The sequence below is a fragment of the Cotesia typhae genome, unplaced genomic scaffold (genome assembly GCF_013202065.1).
Source record: "Cotesia typhae breed Kobodo isofemale line unplaced genomic scaffold, CoteBio_Ctyphae contig_5, whole genome shotgun sequence".
Taxonomy (NCBI): Eukaryota; Metazoa; Arthropoda; class Insecta; order Hymenoptera; family Braconidae; genus Cotesia; species Cotesia typhae.
This window is the reverse complement of record NW_027423757.1, coordinates 4,823,230-4,844,949: the sequence shown is the minus strand read 5'-3', so window position 1 is coordinate 4,844,949 and position 21,720 is coordinate 4,823,230. Positions and strand designations below refer to the sequence as shown.

Genomic DNA, 21,720 nt, shown 5'->3' with positions numbered 1-21,720 from the left:
TACGTGTAATCAAACTATCACTCTCATCCCCTTGAAGTCTTTCTTAAGAGGGGTTGGATCCAAGCAATCGATCATGGGTGGTGTACAAAGCGGGACAAACAACTTGGGTGATGCATTGTGGACTCATGAAAGACAGCGACAACAAAGTCAAAGGTTTATTATTTGGTTATGCACTATACTGTTTATGTACACTTATGAACAATAGGATAGAGCGAAAAAAAATTTTTTTTGAAGTATAATTTTTTAACCAAAAAAAATTTTTTACTCAAAATTTTGGAGTGGCCCATCTGATTTTAAAAATAAATAATAAAATTTTTTTCATTATTCTAGAAACTTTAGAGTATCTCCTTTGAAGTCAATTAAAAGTTATGAGCGAAAAAAAAAATGTTTCTGATTATTATTGCAATTAAAAACAAAGTTTAAAAAAATAACATGCTTCTTTTTTTTATATTAGAACGAAAGTTAAATTGAAAACTATCACATTCGTTAATTTTCAGATAGTTTTAAAAATTATCCTTTAAAAAAAAAAATTCAATTCATTATTTTAAAAAATTGAATTTTTTTTATAAATTCTACCCCAAAAATAAGAAAAATACTTTTTTTCGTTCCACCTTAACGAACATGTTTTTTTTTCTTTTTCAACAAATATCTAATATTAAAAACGTAAATTTTTGAGTGATAATTAAATTTTTTATTAGCACTAAAATTTACCCGTGAAATTCCTATTGAATTTTTTATGCCAAAATTTTAAAGTCTGAGTAAGGTTCATTTAATCGCGATTACAGAGTAGTCGGGTGCATATCCTTAAAGAAACTTTTTTTGTTTTTTTACTTGCTTTTCTTCATCTTCTTGTTCTTCTCCTTCCTGGTTGTGGTCTGGGGCTCGGTCTTATGTCTAAGACTACTTAGGCTAATATGAACTCAAGACTTGAATATAAACCTTTGTGTCTATCCAGGTGCAACTCAAATCTACTTGAGTTGATTTAAGGTGATTCAAAACTTTAAACATACTTTGTGTATGTTAAAACAGCCACCCTTTTGCCTTTAATTAAATTATAATTTTAGAGCTAGCTGAATTTATATTCAAGCTTTTACGTTTTACATTATCGCGTGATATTATTCTAATCAAACACTCGTTAGTTACTTTTAATAATTACGTTTGTTAAACCAGTACAGTAGAAATCATGTAATAGTAAATAATAAGAGACTGAGTAATTGATTGATAGCAATAGTTGTTTTTTTTTTTTAACGATTTCTTTTATTTTTTTTTACTTACTTGATGCTGCTGGTTTATGAGATAATGACTGACTGTTAATTGGCTTAATGTTGCCAACGGTCAAGCAACGATTATTAGTACGTGATCGCGATCTAGTTGCTCATCTCTCGTGAAGAATTATAAGAGTCGTCGCGATACTCCACTTCCCGCGTATAATTTTTTTCTTTCAGTTTTTTTTTTTTTTTTTTAATTAGTGCAAAATTATATTATGGATTCAATTATTTCAAAAATCCGTTATAGAAGTTTTTTCTTTTTCTTTTTTAATATCGAGTAATGAGGTTAATTTAAATTTATCAGTTTAATATGTAAATATTGAATTTTTATTTTTCAAATAAATTTTTTTAGCATATATTTGTGCTTTACTGGTAAAATCTTTGTGTTATACAAATTTTTATCTTTGACTTTTGAAGTTTAAAATATACATAAAATGTAACACGAAAAAAAAGCTCTAAAAATTGCAAAATTTAACGAACTTATTATTATTAATGTTTAATTTATAAATAAAAAACTATCAATGTAAATTTTCTGTAAAATATGTAACAATTTTACTTTTACAAATTTTAAGCTTATTAAATGTTATTCTAAATTATTTTTTCCTATCAAGTTTGTTTTGTTATTGAAGTGCTTTAATTTTTGATTTTTTAAGCTATAATTTTACTAAAATATTTTGTAATAGTTACGAATGTCAAATTTACCGATTAATTTCCCTAAAATTAAAAAAAATTTTTAATAAATTTCACAGAGTTGTTTTTTTCGTGAAATCATTGTTAAATTGCTCAATAATTATCTCTAATTACCAAATGAAAAACATAAATTTCTAAATGTTATTTAAGGGCTTATAATTATTTTATGATTTATTACTTTCTCAATAATGAATCATGAATAAATAAAACTTGAATTATAAATAGTATTAATATAAAAGAAATCTTGAGAATATGATAATAAATAATAACCATAACATAATATAAGGTACATTATTCAAATGTGGAATAAACATGTCGCTACGGTGAACGATAATAGTCCAATTACGATAATCGACATACCATCATCAGTTTTAGAAGAATATGAATATGCATGCCTATATATGTATGCTTACAAGCTAATGTATGCTTACAGCACACATTAACAACAGCGTAAATCTATTTGTCGAGTGAAATGCGGTCAAGTATTGGCTTTGTATCTATCAGTAGCAAGCCGAGATAATCCTGCCCTCAACTCTCATGGCATATATAGCTGAGAATTCGTCCTACCCGCTGAAACGATTGTTTGGGCTTTATGCTGCCGTTTGGGCTCTCATTTGCCGTAACAGTAACATAAAACAACGCAACAAAACACCGAAATTCTATCTAGTCACAATTATACTGCAACTATATATTTTATAATTTAATGAAAATTTGCGGTTTCAACTCATCATTATCATTATCATCATCATCATCATCATCATCATCATCACAAACCATGCATGCATGTACTACTTCGTCTACGTTCTATTACATTAATCCGTGGTCGTCAGATTAGATGAAATCTATTGAATTACGCTACTAGTATTTCTCTAATACCAAATATTAGGAAAGAGAAATTTTTAAATATTCACGGAAATGTCAGCCCGATAATAATTACATACACTTAATATTTTTTTCCCGTTTGTTTTTTTGTTATTATTTATTATTAATAATTTTTATTCATTATTATCAACAGCTCAATTTTAGTGAAAAAAGTAGAAGGGAAAGCGAGTTGATTCGAGAGGATAGTAACGAGTAACGAGGATGAGAAGGGGTAAAATGGAAATAGCGGAACGCCGGACATCCGTATTGTATGTTTGGGTCATACCGGAGAACTCTTTTCGTGTTATGTGGTTTTAGTTTTACTTTATATTCAACATTTGTACGTTCACTCTGCATTATTCAACATTTAAATTATTTTTATTAATGTGTACTTTTATCTATTATTGTGTATACAAAGCCCGCTACAAGCTCTACTTTACTCTGTCGTTATATTTTATATTGTTTATATTAGTAAAATAGTAAACACAGTAATTATCTGTTTGTTGTTACTAGTTACCAGTTACTAGTAGCTAGTATGGTGGACTTTAATAGTAAATACCCGTTGTCTCGGTTCACTCATTAACGAATGTTCAGCATGCTTCACATACCAGTGTTATACACCTTCATAAGCATCACGTTTTACATCAATACCTATTTGTTGTGAAAACAAAGCACTCATTCCCCTCGTTGAGGTTTACTCAGGTACACTCGGATGGCCCATACATCTACCAGTTGTACCATTAAACTCGCCGTGTTTGCAACAAATTCGCGAGATACTTCAAATATTAATGCAAGTTCACGCAATTCGGATTATAGATTTATATTTGTAGTTGTTATCTCTTGCGCAGTGGAAAATACAATAATTCCAAATTATAGATAATTTAAATAAAAGGGGAATTTAATGGATCGCACGTATACAAACTACAATGTTTTCGGTGAAAATAGTTTACTGTCAAGTTACAATGGAGTTTGTCGAGCCAGAGGAGTCGGAAAATCAAGACAGGTGGGTTAAAAATGTTATAAGATTTTTAAAAATTTTTTAAGAGATAAATTTATTACTAAATTACTAGGATTTATTCCCACGCTAAATTAATTGTTGAATAAATTCGCTAGCAAGTTTAAGTTGCTTTTATCAGCGTAATTGAAAAGTATCTTAATGTTCTTCTATCATATATCGTGTCCTTGTACTGTAGTTAGTTTTAGTTGGTGGTGTCACGCGATATCATTTATAGATATATCTATATCTGTTTAAGTATTTAGCTGTTTTCTCCGGTTGGGAGAAAATTTAAAAGTTAACCGAGAAATTAATCCGACAGGAGCGCTTATTGACTGTACTCTTAATTGGAGGCAACCATGTAAAAAGCTTCGTTAAATTTGCGCATCTAACCATTTTTATCTTCTGTTGAATTGTATTTTATTCGATTTGGTTTTGGGATAAATAAAAATAAAAAAATATTTTTTAATGCGATATATAATGCACAGGAATTTTAGACGACGTAATTCATAAGGACGATCCGTAACGAATGGGCTGACTTACGCACACACTATTCACTTTCACGATCGCCAGTCCGTGACCACTCTGACCGTTTCTTCAGCGGGCCGCAGCCTTGAACGCATCAATGAATCCTTTAGGCTTATTTCTGAGCAACCCTCGAATTAAATCATAATTGAGATAAATAACTTGAAATCATCGTCGTTGTTACTGTTGGGTATATACATTTATACATACTAGATAACTTGATTAAAAATTGTAAGAAATAATTGATAGTTACTGACGGCAAAACAAATCTCTAATTTATTTATTTAATCGACGTGGTTATTAGGTTATGCAACAAAGAAATCAGTTCTATATCTATGGTAAGTTTCAGTTAAGTGTGGAAAGTGAATATCCGAGTGAGATTATCAGTGTAAAATATAAATATAAACACGTAATTTCCCGTGACGAAAGAAAAGAACTAAAAATAGAAAAAGAAAAAATAAAAATCTGAAAAACAGTTGACCTTAAAATGAAATCCCTAAAAATGAAGTACCAATTAGTTGATTTTTGAGCTTTAAAATCTAAAAATTGTTTTAAAATAACTTTTTTTTTTTTTTTTTAATTTTCTAACTGCGATGTCCTTCGAACGCGCTGTTTGATTTTGATTTTTTTTTACAGCATTTGATGCAATTTTGTAAGCATGAAAAAACGTAATTCCAATTTTGGTTCGATTTTTTAAATAATTTCAAAGTTATCTCAAAAAACTTAACAAAATTTTTCTTGGTTTTTTGTTTTTTAAATATCTTTGAAACGGCCTGACCGATTAATTTTAAATTTTAATCAGATCTAAGTCTCAATAAAAATCTGACGAAAATTCAGGTGGAACTGATAACTTCCTATATTTTTTATATTATTAATCTTCAAAGCAAAAAATTAAAAGAAGAAAAAAAAACTGGATTGATTATTAATAATAATTAAATATTTATTATACTGATACTAAAACCAGCAGACACCTGATTTTTTTTTTGATTTCATTAAAAAAGAAATCAGTCCGAATTAAATATTTAAAAAAAAATTGTTTTCATAATTTTTTTAAGATTTCGTTCAAACAATTGATCTGTTTAAAAAAAAATCTCAAAATTGTCGGAGGCTTGATAACTTCAGTATCACCTTGAATCTTGGATTTCATTAAACCATTGAAATAATGACTAACTGTTTATAGGATGTTGTATATAAAGGTAAGGTCGGGTGAGCTTCCTGTGTTTTAGTTCCACCAATGCAATCTTCTTATTCGACTGTGGTTCTGTTTTTTAAAATTAATTTTTAGTGTCACATCTGCAAGGTCGATTATTCAATGGTGAATCACGAGCCACCTTCACCTGGTGCACTTTTCTACCGGTTAGGTTCCACTTTCCGGTCACGAGTTCTGTACTGTTCTGTGATATTATATTATATACTATATATGAATGGGCAGGTGCGTTTTTAGTTTTGTTCGGGAAAGCTCGGGGTTGCGACTATTCAAGTTTGTAAGTTCTCATGGGAACATATTCAAATGTACTCGAAGTAAGCTATTTGTTTCAGTTACGATCTGTTTCTCAACATGTACGTTTGTTAGTTACATTTTGTGCTATTCCAAGTTTTGCGATGCAATTATAAACTTTGTAAGTTTACATCAAGTTTTTACTTACATCTAGTTGTTTTCTTTTTTTTTATTACATTTTTTTTTCATTTTACATATTTTTTCATTAATTCTTAGTACGAATAAAAAAGGTAAAATGCGTTTTAGATCAGTGAGTATAGTAGTGAGTGCATGAAACGATCTTTTTACACGACGTAAATTCTATTCTTACAGTAGTGCTATCTGAGAGCCTTAATGGAACGCCGATCGAAAGAAATACGATATAATAGTGATAAAGATATTGATGGAGTAATTCTTTATTATTACTCTCGTGCTTGCGGCATGTGCTGGACAACAAAAACTAAAATGATTCATTATTTATATTTGTCATTGTTGATTGTATTAACAAACGCGTCATAGGTGTGATTTATATTTCATAGAGGGAATATATATTAGCTACTCATGAGGGGTTGATGCAAACACGCAAGCATAAATGTTTTTTTCACCATGTTATAAAAATTATAATAAATGATAATATTATCAATATTATCTTTTTGTATTATATAAATGATATTAAATAGACTTCAGGTAGATTTTTCAGATGCTTGTATTTTTAGCACTTACTTCTTGTTGTTTCACGTTTACGCTTCTTTTTCTGCTGTCGAAGACCTTTGTCTGGAATAAAAATATTTTTTATCTACGGAGTAAGCTTTTACACCATATAAGATTACGAAAATATCCTCTTGGAAAATCTCATCCTTTTATTACTATCGCGTGTAAAAAATTCATGATAAATTCATGAAGAGTTTTCATATTTGGGCTTTTAAAGTATCAAGAACTTCGATGTAAATATTTAATAATTTAGCTTATGAAATTTTTATTCAGTGAACGCGTAGTTTTAACTTGAAGATATGTCACAGGAATTTTAATAATTTTGTTTTTTGTAATAATATTAGAGGACATCCGAATTCTAAAAATATTTGTTGTTGTATCTAGTAAATTATCTTTATTATATTCGTAAAATATTTATATCGAAGTTCGTGATCCTCAATAATCTACAAATTTAAGAATTCTGGAGGAATTTATCTAGAACATTATTTTCTACACGGGAGTATTGATTGGTTGAGATTAAGGAATTTATTTTATAATCTTCGAAAAATTTCTGGTATCGGCGAATTAGTTTTCAAGTTAAATTACGAGGTTGTTCTTATATCCTTTGTTAAAATTCTTCAACGTAATATTTTATAATAAATTTTGATCTATATCCTTAAGGAAGTGATGATGGGTGTCAAAGTAGTTTGTCTTAATATATATACTGATGAAATATTAACGATTCGAGAAAATATTTTAAATCAAGAAGAAAAATTTTTAAAATTAAATTGTTGAGAAATTTACTTTTATTCTGTTATTTTTATTCGAATATTTATGATGAATTTGTAGACAAAAAATACAAAGTGTAATCTTAAAAATGCCCACAAAATTATTTAATTAAACATTTGGATTACTCCTGTTCAAATTTTCACAATTCATTTATTCGTGTTTAAATTGAATGTAAAAAAAATCAAAGTTACCTAGTGCCACCTGTACATCCTTAACTTGAACAAATTATTCTAACTTTGAGGTTTACTAATTATCGTCGACGTTCTCATAATTATTTTCCTCAAAAGTTTATGAAATATGACATAAATTTCTAAAATATCAGTTAAAAATGAAAAGATAATTTTATACATTATAAAGTTTGAATTTATCTAAAATATTGCACTATCTCTTGTAATTTTTTCCACGTATGAATTATTAAGAAAATAAAATTTCTTTTTTAAATAGTAAGAAGCATGAGTTAAGATTCTCATCTCGGGTTTTATTCACGTCAAGTGTACTCTCCGTGAGATGTAAATTAGACACGAAAATGGCACAAAAAGCTCTAGAGAGATATAATCTACCTAAAAAAGCTCTTAATTAAGTAAGTGATTAATTAATAACATATTAATTATTCCGATTGTTTTGCGAGTGATAAATTAAAAGTTATAGACAACCGGTGCTTGTTTAATTCGATTCGACACTTAACAGATTTGTTATCTCTGACTACTATGTTGTTAAAAACAGAAAAACGTAGATATCATAATAAAAATAAAAAAACCACTTAAATAAGTCGGAGAGAGATTAAAACCACAGGCAGTGAATGTGGTCAGTGAATAAAAAAATAACTGAATGAAAAGTGTTGAGAGATTTTGTTGGACAAATGAGAATGTTGATATTTTTAAAGTTTACTTATAATTTATAATAATAATAAATACACTTTCGCGTAATTGGATACATCTATTACCTACAGAAGCAGCAGCGCTATATACAGCGACGGGGAAAAAATTCAGGCACCACTTTCCTCTTGCCTCGTATATAAATTGACAATCTGACACCTTAATAGATGACTCGAATTATACTTGATAATTATAATAGTAAAAGTAAATAATGAGGGCAAACGTCAACCCAGCCGTGATAATTGATAGGAAAAATTAAATGTCATTGATACAAGAAACTAGAGGCCGTGAAGGTGTGTTGCTCTGGTAACCTCAAGGTCTTGTTAACAAAAGTTTAAGTTAGTAATTATTAATTCTATAAAAAATACATCAATTTTTTTTTTTTTTTTTTTCCAATTGTTTAGTCTTTAGTATGTGTATTTATAAAATTATAGTCAACTGAAAATAAAAATATATATAATTTTAAAATTATCAACTTTAATAAAAGAGGACCAATGTGACAACATTCAAATTGAACGTCAATAATAAATCTTGTTCACTAAACCAATTATCCGACTTACCGAGCATTTGTCTCTAATTATAGTCTATAATTTACTTATAGACCTAATCTCGGAAATTTTTTTCAACCTTCGCTGCTAAATATGTACAGATATATAAAAGTATACGGTATATACTTTATATGTACTAAGTAGATGATGAGAAAATTCCCTTCCGATTATTAAAATAATTTTCTTATTTCTCGTTCTCGTACTGCGATGGGTTTAAATAATTTCACTTGACAAAAAATTTCTTTTTTCTTTTTTTTTTTTATCAAGAAGCTTTTCAGCGACATTAGCAATAAATTGAGTGATTAATATTATTCACAGAAAAAAAGAGCAATTTAAAAACTAGTTTCTGTAGTAATAAATTCAGAGGAACTTGGTGGAAAAAACTGAAAAGATTGCAGTTTCGAATAAAAGTTTTAAAAAGTAAAATTCCAAGTATTGATTTTTTATTTAAAAATTTTTTTCGACTTTTTAGTGCATTAAAAAAATTCCAAGCACTATTTTGCTGCTAAAAAATAATAAAAGCAAAGTTGATATGTACGAGAGAGTCATGGTTTTATGAATCAGAGTGTTTTCTAATTCAAATTAGAGCCTCACACAGTGTATCTCTGTACCATGGGATGTGAAAAATAGTTTGAAAAATGTAAAAATTATAATAACGTTATGCTCGGTCCACAAAGACCTTGACACGTGACTACTAGACTGTTATTATCACATTAAATTAAAATATCTTTAACTCCAACTAATTTCACTTTTCCATTCTATGTTAATTTCATTTTTTAACATATTTCTAGTTGTTGTTATAATTGCTATCAGACTCATCTGCGCATAAAATGCTTAAATTTAAAATTTAAGAATATTTATGAATTATTATCATTATTTTATTGTATTTTTATAAAATTTTATTAAAAGGCTAAGATTGAGAGATAAGCGTATTTTTTTTGGAATAGTAAATTATTTGCAAATTTAATAACCAAATAAGCTAAACTTGGTCCCAAGACTAAATGACGTCACGTATCGCAACAAAGTCCAGTCACATTAGAGTATTGTTTGGTATTAAATGTTATATTGTGGTGTACGGTTGAGAACATTGCACGTATATATTGTACAGAGTACCTCCCACTACTTAAAAAGTTTTCAGTGCGGCCTGATGGGGAAGACGGGCCATAACTCGACCTAAGAGGCCACCAATCGAGCAACTACCACTTTCGTTCATAGTTTGAACCGAGCAGAGTGTCGTGGACAGGTGTGCTACCGTCAAAGATTACAGTCACGCGATATCGATTCTCATTTTAGAGCTCTCGTCTATGCATTCATTTTTTATTTATAAATTCGATATTTATTTATATTGTATCAAATATCTATCACTATTTATTAAGTATAAATTTTGAATAAGATAAAAAGTGGTGATTTTTTTTTCTTTTTATTAAATCCGTCAACGGTGAGTAGATTGACAGAGCTCATTAATAATTTCTGTATTAATAATTTTTTATTTTCAAATTTTTTCTCTATTGACTGTTATTTTCCCACACAACTTTATTTTTTTGCTAAATTTTACCGGGAAAAGCAAGTACAAGTATTATAACTTTAAATAATGTTAGATTTAAAAAAAAATTCTATTTACCTCTTTGAAATAAAAAAAATTAATAATAGCTTTTATCCGAGAGACGTTAAGATTTTTTGAAGCTTCAATTTAATCTGATTGCTTTGGTACTTTTGTTATTATTTTTTGTTCTATATATCTTCTTCAAGGATTACGTAGCATTAGTGCAAAAAAATTTTTTAGATTACGCTTTTCATGTTCTTACAATAGCTTCAGTTTCTTTGTCACGATCATGATCGGGTATGATGAATTTCATCGAGCGTTGTGTTATACGATTGAAAAAAAAAAAAAATAGTAAAAAATTGGTATAAATTGTTTTTTTGTTGTTGTTTATTTGACTCCAATTTATCACGAGGATTTTATATAAGGCGGTGCAAAGTGCATTGACTGTATGAGACCGTGAAGTAAGTTATTTCAGCATAAGAATGAAATATAGTTTCAAGAAATAAAAACCACGCTTTAATAATAAACCAAACTTAAAAGTAGAAAATAATTTTGAATGTTTTTTTATAAGTTTAGAATAAGAATATGGTGATTATTATTAATTTGATTTTTATTTATTCGTGATTCATTATTGAGAAAGTAATAAATCATTAAATATTTATAAGCAGTTAAATAATATTTTTAGAAATTTGTTTTCATATTAATTTGTTAATTAGAAAATAATTATTTAGCAGTTTTATAATTATTTCACGGGTACAACAGCCCTGTGAAATTTCTTGAAATTTTGGTTAAATTTGAAAATTTGATTAATTTAAAATAGTTTCTAAAAAATTAGTGAAATTATTGTTTGTAAAATAAAAAAAAAAAAAAACACGCTTTGATAAAAAACCAAACTTAAAAGAAAAAAATAATTTTGAATGAGTTTTAATAAGTTTAAAATAAGAATAGTGACTAACAAGAAAAATCGACTTTATTTTAAAAATTTGTAGAGTCCTTGATAAAATTGTTGCATATATTTTAATGGTAGACATTTATGAAAGTAAAATTATTATAAAAATATTTTAAAAAGCACCTTGGGCATGATTTTTGCAATCAAATGCATTTTTTCATTAATCGCTCTATATCTATTTTTAATTTATTAACAATCATGCAAAATAATTTTCTACTTTTTAGTTTGGTTTGTTAGCAATTGGCTTGAGAGATATCATATTATTATCATAGTATTATTCTCATGATCATCATCATCATTATTATTTCTTGTTATATTATATACGATTTTTTTTTCTTTACTCATTGTATTTTGGATACTCTGTAAAAACAAATATAGAGTCCTGGTTGCTAGAGGACTTGTAGTCCTGCGGCCATTTAAATAAACACATAACATTACATTAAACCATATTTTTCAATTTTTTTTTTTAAGAATGACAATATTTACTGGCATTTTAATAATAATCTATAAAATTAGTCTTTTTTTTAATCCTGATGTGGGTAAAGTTATTAAATTATTGTATTGTAATCATTTCTTGAAACATGTGGAAGGAACTACAGGTCAAGCTAATAGAAGTGTAATAATAAAAACAGAATCGAATGAAACAAAGTTATAATTTAGTGCGAAAAAAAGAGTATAGCATAATATAGAATCGGTGTTATTTACTTATATACCAAGATAGTTAGCTGTCACGTCAAGCATCAGTTACTCGAAGTGTGTAACTTCTTCCGGTTAGGGTCATAGGATATTCCTCGGTTGTACTCGTATAAGAATACGTGAGGAGATACAAGGCTATTGTACAATACCATCATAGACGGGCATAATACACCCATCCTATATTAAGTACTAAATAACCGTTGGGCACGGACGGTATAAGGACGAGAGAATATATTTATGTGGACATTGTCTTCAGCCAACGGAAATTCATAAACGATTAGTACTCGATTTGCATCATTGGCTATCGGGAGGCCGTAATGTATTTAGACATGGGAAGTTATACTCATTATTTATTACTTTATTACTTATGACTATGACATAATAAGTATTTGAATTAATTAGCAGCTGTTATCCGTTAAGTTAAGAAAGTGAGAGCTTGCAATACAATGAGCAATTAAACAAAAATTTTTATTGAGTTAAGGAGTTAATAGCAGTAGAGAGTTATTTTTATTTTTACGGCAGATAATTGGTTGTTTGAGAGTTAATTTTTTCTTAATGAGATATTAAAGTGACGTTAATACAGTCTCCGTAGATATGATAAACGCATGACTTTGAAATAAGTAATAATAATTACTCAATTATCAAATTGAGGATGTATATAAAAATTTCCTTACGTGTGTTGAGTTATTTTTCAAAGCGTATAAATAACGCTGATACTTAATTAATGTTTGAGAGTAGTATTTATGTGACTAATTATTATAACTTGCCGCGAAAGTCACGTTTAGAGAATATTTTACGAGATTAATTAGTTACTTTTTTTTTTTTTTTTTTTTTTTTTTTATTGCAAGCATAATTGGTATTAGCGTTTAAAAAATAGAGCGTACAATGGAAATTCTTGATAATAAATTTGATAGTTTAAAGTATAAATATTTTATAAGGATAATTTATATGCTCTCTTTATATTTTTTATTAAAGATTTTAGAATTCGAGATAATGTATTAAACTGATATTTATCGTCGTGTACATAGAATGTATGAATTTTATTATTTATGATAGTTTGAAATTTTAAATAACATTATTACAAAACCCGTTGAACTTAATAAATCGTAAATTTATGTAATAATTTAGTTTGTTATTATGTTTTTTTTTATGGACAAATTAATTTTTTTAAACTATTTTAATTATTGAGTTAATGCTGGCTGAGCGTAAAAAATATTATTACACAACATTGTGATACAAATTATTATTTTTAATAAGAAAATAAATTAATTACAAAAAAAAAAAAACTGTATTATTATAACTGTGAAATAATTCAATTATTAGAAATTTTAATTTAATAATTTACGAGTCATATCTTTCTAATAACTTTCAATTTTTTATTTCAATAAATCGCAGTTCATAAAGCAAAGATATTATTTATACCGAGGGGACGAAAATCTTGTTAAAGCTTAATGATCAGAGCTTTATTCAATTAATATAAATAAAAGTATCAATTTATTTCAATTACGTTGAAATTTAAATAATAAAAATTCGTCTTAATAAAAAAAAATTAAGCATCACGGATCGAATTTTTCTCTTAAAATGTCCGAAAGACGATACAATGAAAATCCAGCTCTAGATTCAAATTATATAACGATCCAATTCCTGATTCTGCTCGACAGAATAAGAAGTAAAGGACAATGAATGAAAACGGATGGAGGAGACCTCAGCGTTTCCTCAAAAGTTCATTTTATTTGTGTCGTTGCGGCATCTCGTTTCAATTAGCCAAAACATTTTATTTCATTTAGTTTGTCGTCTTTTGTTATCCTTTTTGTGAGAAACTCTTTTAATTCAACAAACGTACAGTACCGACAGGCAGCCAGATATATACCAACTACTCCACTAAACTGATGGTGTTGAGAAAGTTAAGATAGATAGGAGAAATGTGGCGAAAAAGTAGTATTCTATCCAAGTTTTCCATCGTCTCTAAGCTGTATCTAGTAGTGAGCACTCTAGGGATTTTTCCGGTACTTTTCTTTGGAATTCTACGTTGTATACTCTGAATTTTATTGTACATAAAATAAATTCAAGTAAAATACAAAGCAAAGACGGTAGCCGAGCTAAGTATTCTCATTTTATAGCTGTTTTAGTTTAATTACGATACTACCTTTTAATTTTTATATTACAGTGTCGCGAACCGATTTTATTTATCCGCTTTTTATGTTGTCGTACAGATAATTTCATTATTTTCTTTATCTTGATAGCCTCGGGTTTATTATTCGGACGCGGATGTCATTATATAACTATATAAACTTGTTAGTTAATGGTAAAAAATATCAAAATTTTTTCTACCTCTATGTATTTCAGGTCGCGCTTTTTTAGGCCAGGTCATTTTTTCGCTTTCATTCTTGTTAATTTTCATAGTGCTCGTAAATCAATTATAATTAAGTTAGAATGTGAAACTCTGACGCTGAAAATAGAGTTTAGTTTTATATTGCACAGTAAAGATGTTTTTTAAAGTAGTTAAAGCGATTTTTATGTCCATTCATGTTCGCACTTGCTGAAAAATCAATGCAGCTTAATTTGCTATACCGGCGAAAGCTTGATTGGGTTTTAACTGGCTTTACATTTTACACGTCACTTATTAGATTTCTGAAGATTTTACATAAAAATCTTTATCAAAAATATAACTTTATTTTCCGTTGCATTGACGGAGTAAAATAAAAATAAAATGACCTTTATTAAAATATTTGGAGAATGTGAGCAGTGACTTTTGGATATGTACCTTGAGACTTGAATTGGTGATTCAGAGTAGCGTTTTAACCTTGAAATAATTTTTTTCATTTGTTTACTGCACAAGAGAAATCGCGATGCGTGACAACATTTTTATGAGTATGAGGCAATTTGTTATGTAAATAATATTGTTTAAAAACATCTCTGTACAGGTGTAATTATTTATTTAATTTAAATTTTATTAATCAAATAAAAACTTTTGACGTATGAGTCGATACTCATAACTCAAGTGTGTAAATATTACTTGCAATTTATCGTATTTTTTTTAAACTATTCAAAAATAAACTTGCGTAGTAGGTACCAACTATAATTAACTCGTCAAATAATTTTTTTTTTCCATCCATTTAAATATTTTTTTTTTTATTTTTAAGTAATTCAAGTTTTTAATTGATCGAGACTTTCATCACTCATCACATTTTCAATTAATTTTTACTAAAAAATTTTGTCAAGTAAATAAAAATACTTTTTCTTTCAAATTTACATAATTTTCATGAATTTTTAATTTGACTTCAGGATATAATTAAAAAAAAAAAATATTTTAACAACAAATTTATTGTACTATCAAAATTTAAATTTCTTTTGATGAAAAAACTGCTGAACTATAAATAAATGGATTCACTTAAAAGCCTTTTTATTTTTCAAGTAAACATTTGTGCAAGCAAAATGTGCATATGGTAATCGAAATTTTTATTTAGTTGAATAAAATTCCTTATCAAAATTGAATTCATAATAAATTTATTTGCAACTAAAAATTTTTTTAATGAATTTTAAAGATTCATTAAATGGACTGAGTACTTGTGAGTACTTGACTGTAATTGAGAATGAAAGAAAGATATAAATAATCCATTAAAACAAAATTACAAGTATTAAAATAGTATTAAATTTATTTCACAGAAGATCAACACACTATGATACGAGTCAAAATGGGCAGAATACTCAAGACAGACGTAAATTACTAAAGCGAACACGAAGTTTAGCGGTAATATCTGAGGACGTCGCAAAAAGTGACAGAGCAAGTCAAAACTATCATCTTGGTGACCCTAATCTCTTGATTCCTCGGAGACCGCAGCTTATACCACGAGCTAAATTGATCGACAGAAATTCTCTGAAGGACAGGTATTCAATATAATAAAATTATTAATTAATATTAAGCCGATAACTTTTTAATTTTTATCTATTTTTAACCTATAATAAATAAATGATATTAAGGAATGGTTATTTTAGATTATCTAAGAGCCAACAACATCTTTCGGATGGGAACGAGAGATACCAGGAGACAAGACCCTATCACTCCCACTCGACGTGCGATCTCCATACGACACAGACTCAATCCTATTATCATCTCGAGACACATCGCAACCGCAGCGAAAGCCGTCAAGATCCCGATCGTTTGAATATTCTTAATTGGCCAAGGACTCCGCGCAGGTACAAGAGTCATCAGGATCTCGACACCGTCAGCGGCCTTGTTGATATTGTCGAAGACAATTGGCCTCTTGAAGAGATTCATCGACAGTGTGATGTATACTCACAGGTTGTTATTTTATTCTTTCAGCTCGGGGCAATTCATTTTTTTTTTTTTTTTTTTTTTATAAATAATTCTAAAGCTTGCATGTTTGTTATAATTATTCACACAAGCATCATCACTCATAAGCGTAATGAAATTCTTCAGTTGACACTGCTAATACAAATGCCAGGGTTTTTATTTTTTGCTCGCTTTTTATAAACTTGTTACAAGTTTACGGTTAAGTGATTTATTTTAATTAATTATTTAGTAAAACAAAAATAAATTTATGAGAAAAGAATTCGAATTAAATTTTAAATCGTCGAGTATGTAAAGCATGAAATAGAAATAAAAAAGTCGACTGCGCTTTTGGCTCTGGCATTTTATTAATGGGTGTTTGAAGAAAGATATTACACATAGAGAACCGCAATGCGTATACATTTAATATCAGATCATGAAGAGAAAGAGAAAGAGGGGGATTTTTCCTTCTGCTTTTACTTACTTTTGTCTGTATATATGTTTGATCAAAGTATTATATTTATTTGTATATTTTAAAATCTAGGTCAAACGTAAACGTAAAGAGCACAGAAGTTTGGACAGCATTTTATTTGAAGATGAGGGCGAATTGGAGTATTTTGACGTGTTGAATCTATTGCCATTGTCAAAAGTACGACTTGAACTTGACGATTCAGACAATCGTAACAGCAATTCAAGCATCTCTGTAAGGACAAACCAACTGTCACGTATCACAAACTTTGAGGAAGTGCAAGCATTCAATGAGACTGATGAAGTGTCCGAAGACTCCGAATTACGGCACACACCAAAGATACTCCAAGTCTCTGAATTTTCTGACGACAATCAAGACAATTCAGTGCTCCTCGGAAGTAATGTCGCGGATGAAGAAAAATTCAAAAGTCATACGGTAAGTGGAAACGAGGACGATGCAGACAACGACAATGACAACAAAACCGACAACGACAGCCAACCTCTCAAAGTAATCGATAAAACTCGTAAAACCAACACCGACGAAGAATCTTGGCGTAGTCTAGTCTCGTTGTCAAGTCACGGTGCTTGGGAAACCGATTCACATCAGCATCAATATCAGTATCATCACCACCATCACCATCGAGAGCCCTTAAGGATAACTGAAGAGGAAAATCAGCAAGGTCAACCTGTCAAAGTGGAAGTGGAAGTGGAAGTGGCTGAAGAAGTGGAAGCTAGAGAGGCGCTACCAGAAATAGACAACGGAGATAAAGCAAATTATTTTATTGAAGAGAAGACCTCATCGAGATCTATCGATTTTGTTGATTCTCTACAATCCGCTGCTGATGATAGTATAATTTTATTAGCTGAATCAAATGCCTCAACTGTTGATAACAAAACGATACTGGCGGACAAAAAAGAAATAGTTACGGAAATTAAGAGCACTGTGGAAATAAAATCAACTCAGGTTCCTGGAATCACTGATAAACTTGACAAAGAGAAAATGTCGCGTAGACCACAGGTGCTTAAAATTGTCGACAATGAAGTCACACGTAGACTCAGTTATGGCACTAATAATATCGATAACGATATCGAAGCTAAAAGTTGTGTAAAAAAGCACTTGGAAGTTGTTAAAAAAGAGGAAAAAACAAATAATAATAATAATTTTAGTTCTGAATCCGGAGTAACAATCCCCGTAAATCCTGCAGCTGTGATCAAAGCCGATGTAAGTTATTTTTTATGTTTGTCTTTGTTGGAAGGGGTGGTATTTAATCTCGTTTAGTTTATCGTCTCAATTTAATTTACATTTCAGGAGCCGAACCAGGAATGCGAAAAGCGCTTGAGCATTGAAAGAACCAGGAATTTTTTCGAAGCCAAAAGCTTGGGGATGGAAGGGATTAAAAATGAGTGCAATCAAGGAAGATTCGAGAGGATTGTTAAGGAAACTTCGAACATAATTGGAAAAGCATGTAATGCCGTTAAAGGGAGTCTGGGGTTTGAAGCAAGATCTGAGAGTTCTGATTTGGGACTGGGTTCTGATTGTGGAAGCGATACTAGGCGTAGATCTATTGATGATGGTGATGATTGTGTAGACGATACGGGCAATTGTGGTCTCAAAAATAAATCTCTACAGAGTGATAACATTGACAAATATTTGAAGCCCAAAACTAACTTAACCAGATCACACAGTTGTGTCGACTCTATAGAATCTCAGGGATCAGACGGCCCAGAATTTGATCATATCCGTTACAAAATCGTCAAATCAAGATTATTTGGTAAGAATATTTTCAGCAATGTGCAAAACAAAAGTGAAGGCTACGACGGACTGATGGATTATTTGAGAGAATACTCTTTTCAAGAACTTTTACTCGACAATAATGTCGTAATTATTGAACCAGTACGCGCTGAACCGGTAGAAATAAAGGCTCCATCAATGCAGAATAAAAGCAAGGCGATTTCTGCTCCATGCAGCAGGGTTACAGTCGCCAATACTAATGGCACTACTACAATCAGTAACACACTGAAGAAAGGAGAGAACATCAGAAAGGAGAAACATCAGAAGAAAGGAGAGAATCAGCAATGTGATGGAAAGATTGAAAATGACGTGACAAAGAGCCCGAAGCAATCGAATCTACGGAAACATTTCTTTTATCATCCAATCAGGTATGAAAAATTTTAATTTTTTATACTTAACAGTATTTGCTTTTTTTAATTTTATTTATCTAGACTTTGTAGTTATGACTAATGAGAAATAATATTAAATAATCAGTTCGGTGAACAGGGTTAATCGGGAGCTTATAGATGAGGAGCTACCAGATCCTGACACGGTCAAGAATGTTCGTGAAATGTTTGAGGCAACTCTTCGTTCTAAAACTTTGTCACGTGCAGAAGATACCAGCACGGATAGAAGCCATGGAAAACCGAGAAAAAGTGTAAGCATGAAAGATTTAAGCAGCATTGATGGACGTTCCGACGAAAATAGTGAGCGAAATTCAGAAACTTCGAGGTAATGCATTAAATTAAATAACTATTCAATTTTATTTTATCGTCTTTTTATTATGATATGATCTTGCATCGTAATAAAGCTGACTTTGTTTTTTTCTTTATGTTTTTTTTTTTTTTTGGGATCACAATGTAGGTCTAGATGCTCTAGCAGAGCTAAAGATCTGACGAGACTTTTCGAGAAGCTTGATAAAAACAGTTCACGTAGCGCACACAACATTAAAGGAGAGATAGGAACTACCAAAAGCGATTCGAAGACGAAAATTATCGCTCAATCCTTTGAAGCACGGAGTGGAAATACTTCCCCAAGTGATTCTGGATGTGCAAGAAATAAAATAATATCTGCGACACGTTATCGACAACAGACTCACCACCGTCGTCAGCGTCAGAACCAGAACAGCTGGGACGCTGGAAGTGTGAGTTCTGGAGTATCAAGCGATTATCCAGATACTGATCCTGGCAGCGGCGTACAATGCACGTCTTCTGAGGATGAAGAGATATACTGTCGTGATGAGGATAGTTCAATGCGGGACCAGGACAATAGGCGGGTTCATGGACATTTTGTTTCCCAGGATGTTCTTAGAAAGATACGTGAATGTGGCACTTCTGTAACCTATTATGGTGGTAAGGTCGTTCAAACGTGTAATGGACCTCTCATATCACCGATGAGCAACAAAATGCCCAAGAGACATGAACGACTTTTGGGTCTGGACGATTGCGTTAAATTTCGATTAGTGAAAAGCAATTCTTGTGACAGCAGACTTGAATTAGCTGGTAGAGTTATTGAAAGACGCTCCAAATTGGAAGACAGAGAAAACTTGGCAAATAGTAACAATAGTAGTTATCATAATAATCATTATAATAATAATAATAGTAATAGTCATTATGATGATTGTAAAAAAAAATTGGACTTGCGTACTTGCACAATTGCAGAAACACCGAGCATAGAAATCACAGCTCTTGACAGCAATACGAAATTTGACGAGGGGTCTAGCCAAACGGAAGGAAGTATCACAAAACGTGAACCACCGGTAGTCATTGGATTGGAACCAAAAAAAGACGATAATCGTAATTGCAGTGACTTAACAGGTTTCAAAGCCAATTTTAAGCTTGATAAAATAGATGACAGCAAATCACCGGCATTAGCTGCAAACAATGGCTTCGGAAGTGCTCTTACTCGATGGCAGATTAATGAAAATCATTGGAATAAAAAACAAGAGTTTGGTAAAATGGAGTTCGAGGAGTTTGAAGTACTTGAGGATAGTTTAAATGGCGATTAAAAAGTAATATCATAATAGAAAAAAAAAAAATAAATAAATAAATAAATTTGTATTTTATTTTTAGTGAATTCATATTCACAGTAAATTGTTAGTTTCAACTGCGGTATGCAATGTTTTAATTAAGCTTAATAATAAATGATGTGTGCTAATTGTAAGAATATGATAATATATATATTCACGTTATAGACGTGTATTCATATACATAAATATGTTTGGAGCATAAAGTCAAAGTCAAATCCGGTCAACGGTCAGTCAGAATATGTAAATTTACATTCATCCTACTTTAATGTGATTATACATTTTAATTAAATGCATTTAAAAAATGCTTTTAATTTTTCTATAGATAAAATTTATTTTTTATTTCTACATTATATTTATCTAAATATTTAAAAAAAATTTATCATGTAAAACATGTAATTGTCTAATACAAAATATATTTTACTTTTAATAATAACAATTAGTATTGGAATAGTCATTTAAAACTAAGTGTATTAAATGCATTTTCACCTATTTACTGTCGACCTCAAGCTGTTGGCAAGTATATCTAATTGGATGTTATATGACTTGGAGCACACATTAACCAAGTTATTTCAAGCGGAAATAGTACTTTATATTTACTATAATACTTAACAGTTCGGCGACAAGTGATCAATAAACTCCCCGAGACATTTTTAATGTGTATCCCTGATATCTAATCTTGTCATCGCATTCTTTGATCTTCAATGCTTTGTGATAATATCTATTGACCTTAGCAAGTGAAGCCTCTAACTATGATTTAATCAAGGTGAATTTTTTTTCTCAATAATACAAGAAAGAATCATTGAGCAAAAGAGTCTCCGAGTTAAGATAAAAATGGACAGCAATCTGGAAGAAACAATGTGAGTCATTCCTCGATTCTACGATACGACATTCACTTATAATATTGATCCGCTAAATTTACGTGAGTCATATTATATCTTATTGAAAAGATATAACTTTATGATTAAGATTAAGTCTCACAACTTTTACTCCCGTACTCGGTAGTTTTGTTTGATTGAATTAGTGTTCTTGAAAAATTCAATCTATGCAGAATTTAATCTTACAACTGCAATTAATTATAACTGTAATTCTATTTCTTGCCAATATTAATATCCATCTTCTATCCTGCGCGTTTCATAGAATTATGCATAGGCGTGTTAAGTTGAATTTAAATTAAATTACTGAGAGTATATCGAGGAAGAATGTGGTAAGATTCTAGCATTTTAGACCTTGTAAAGTTAATTATACGGTAATAAAAT

General features: G+C 29.8%; 2 protein-coding genes across 2 annotated transcripts in view; one reads left to right on the top strand and one right to left on the bottom strand.

The window, feature by feature from the left end:
- Mcu (mitochondrial calcium uniporter) overlaps positions 1-21,720 on the bottom strand; it is a 37,909-nt gene that overhangs the window by 5,490 nt on the left and 10,699 nt on the right. The window lies entirely within an intron of this gene.
- On the top strand, positions 3,782-20,900 carry Jv (javelin). Its single transcript, XM_074249293.1, has 7 exons — positions 3,782-3,822; positions 15,572-15,793; positions 15,902-16,208; positions 16,741-17,886; positions 17,974-18,824; positions 18,943-19,167; positions 19,300-20,900. The coding sequence occupies exons 1-7, from the start codon at positions 3,782-3,784 to the stop codon at positions 20,441-20,443; spliced, it is 3,936 nt and encodes a 1,311-aa protein (XP_074105394.1). The 3' UTR covers positions 20,444-20,900.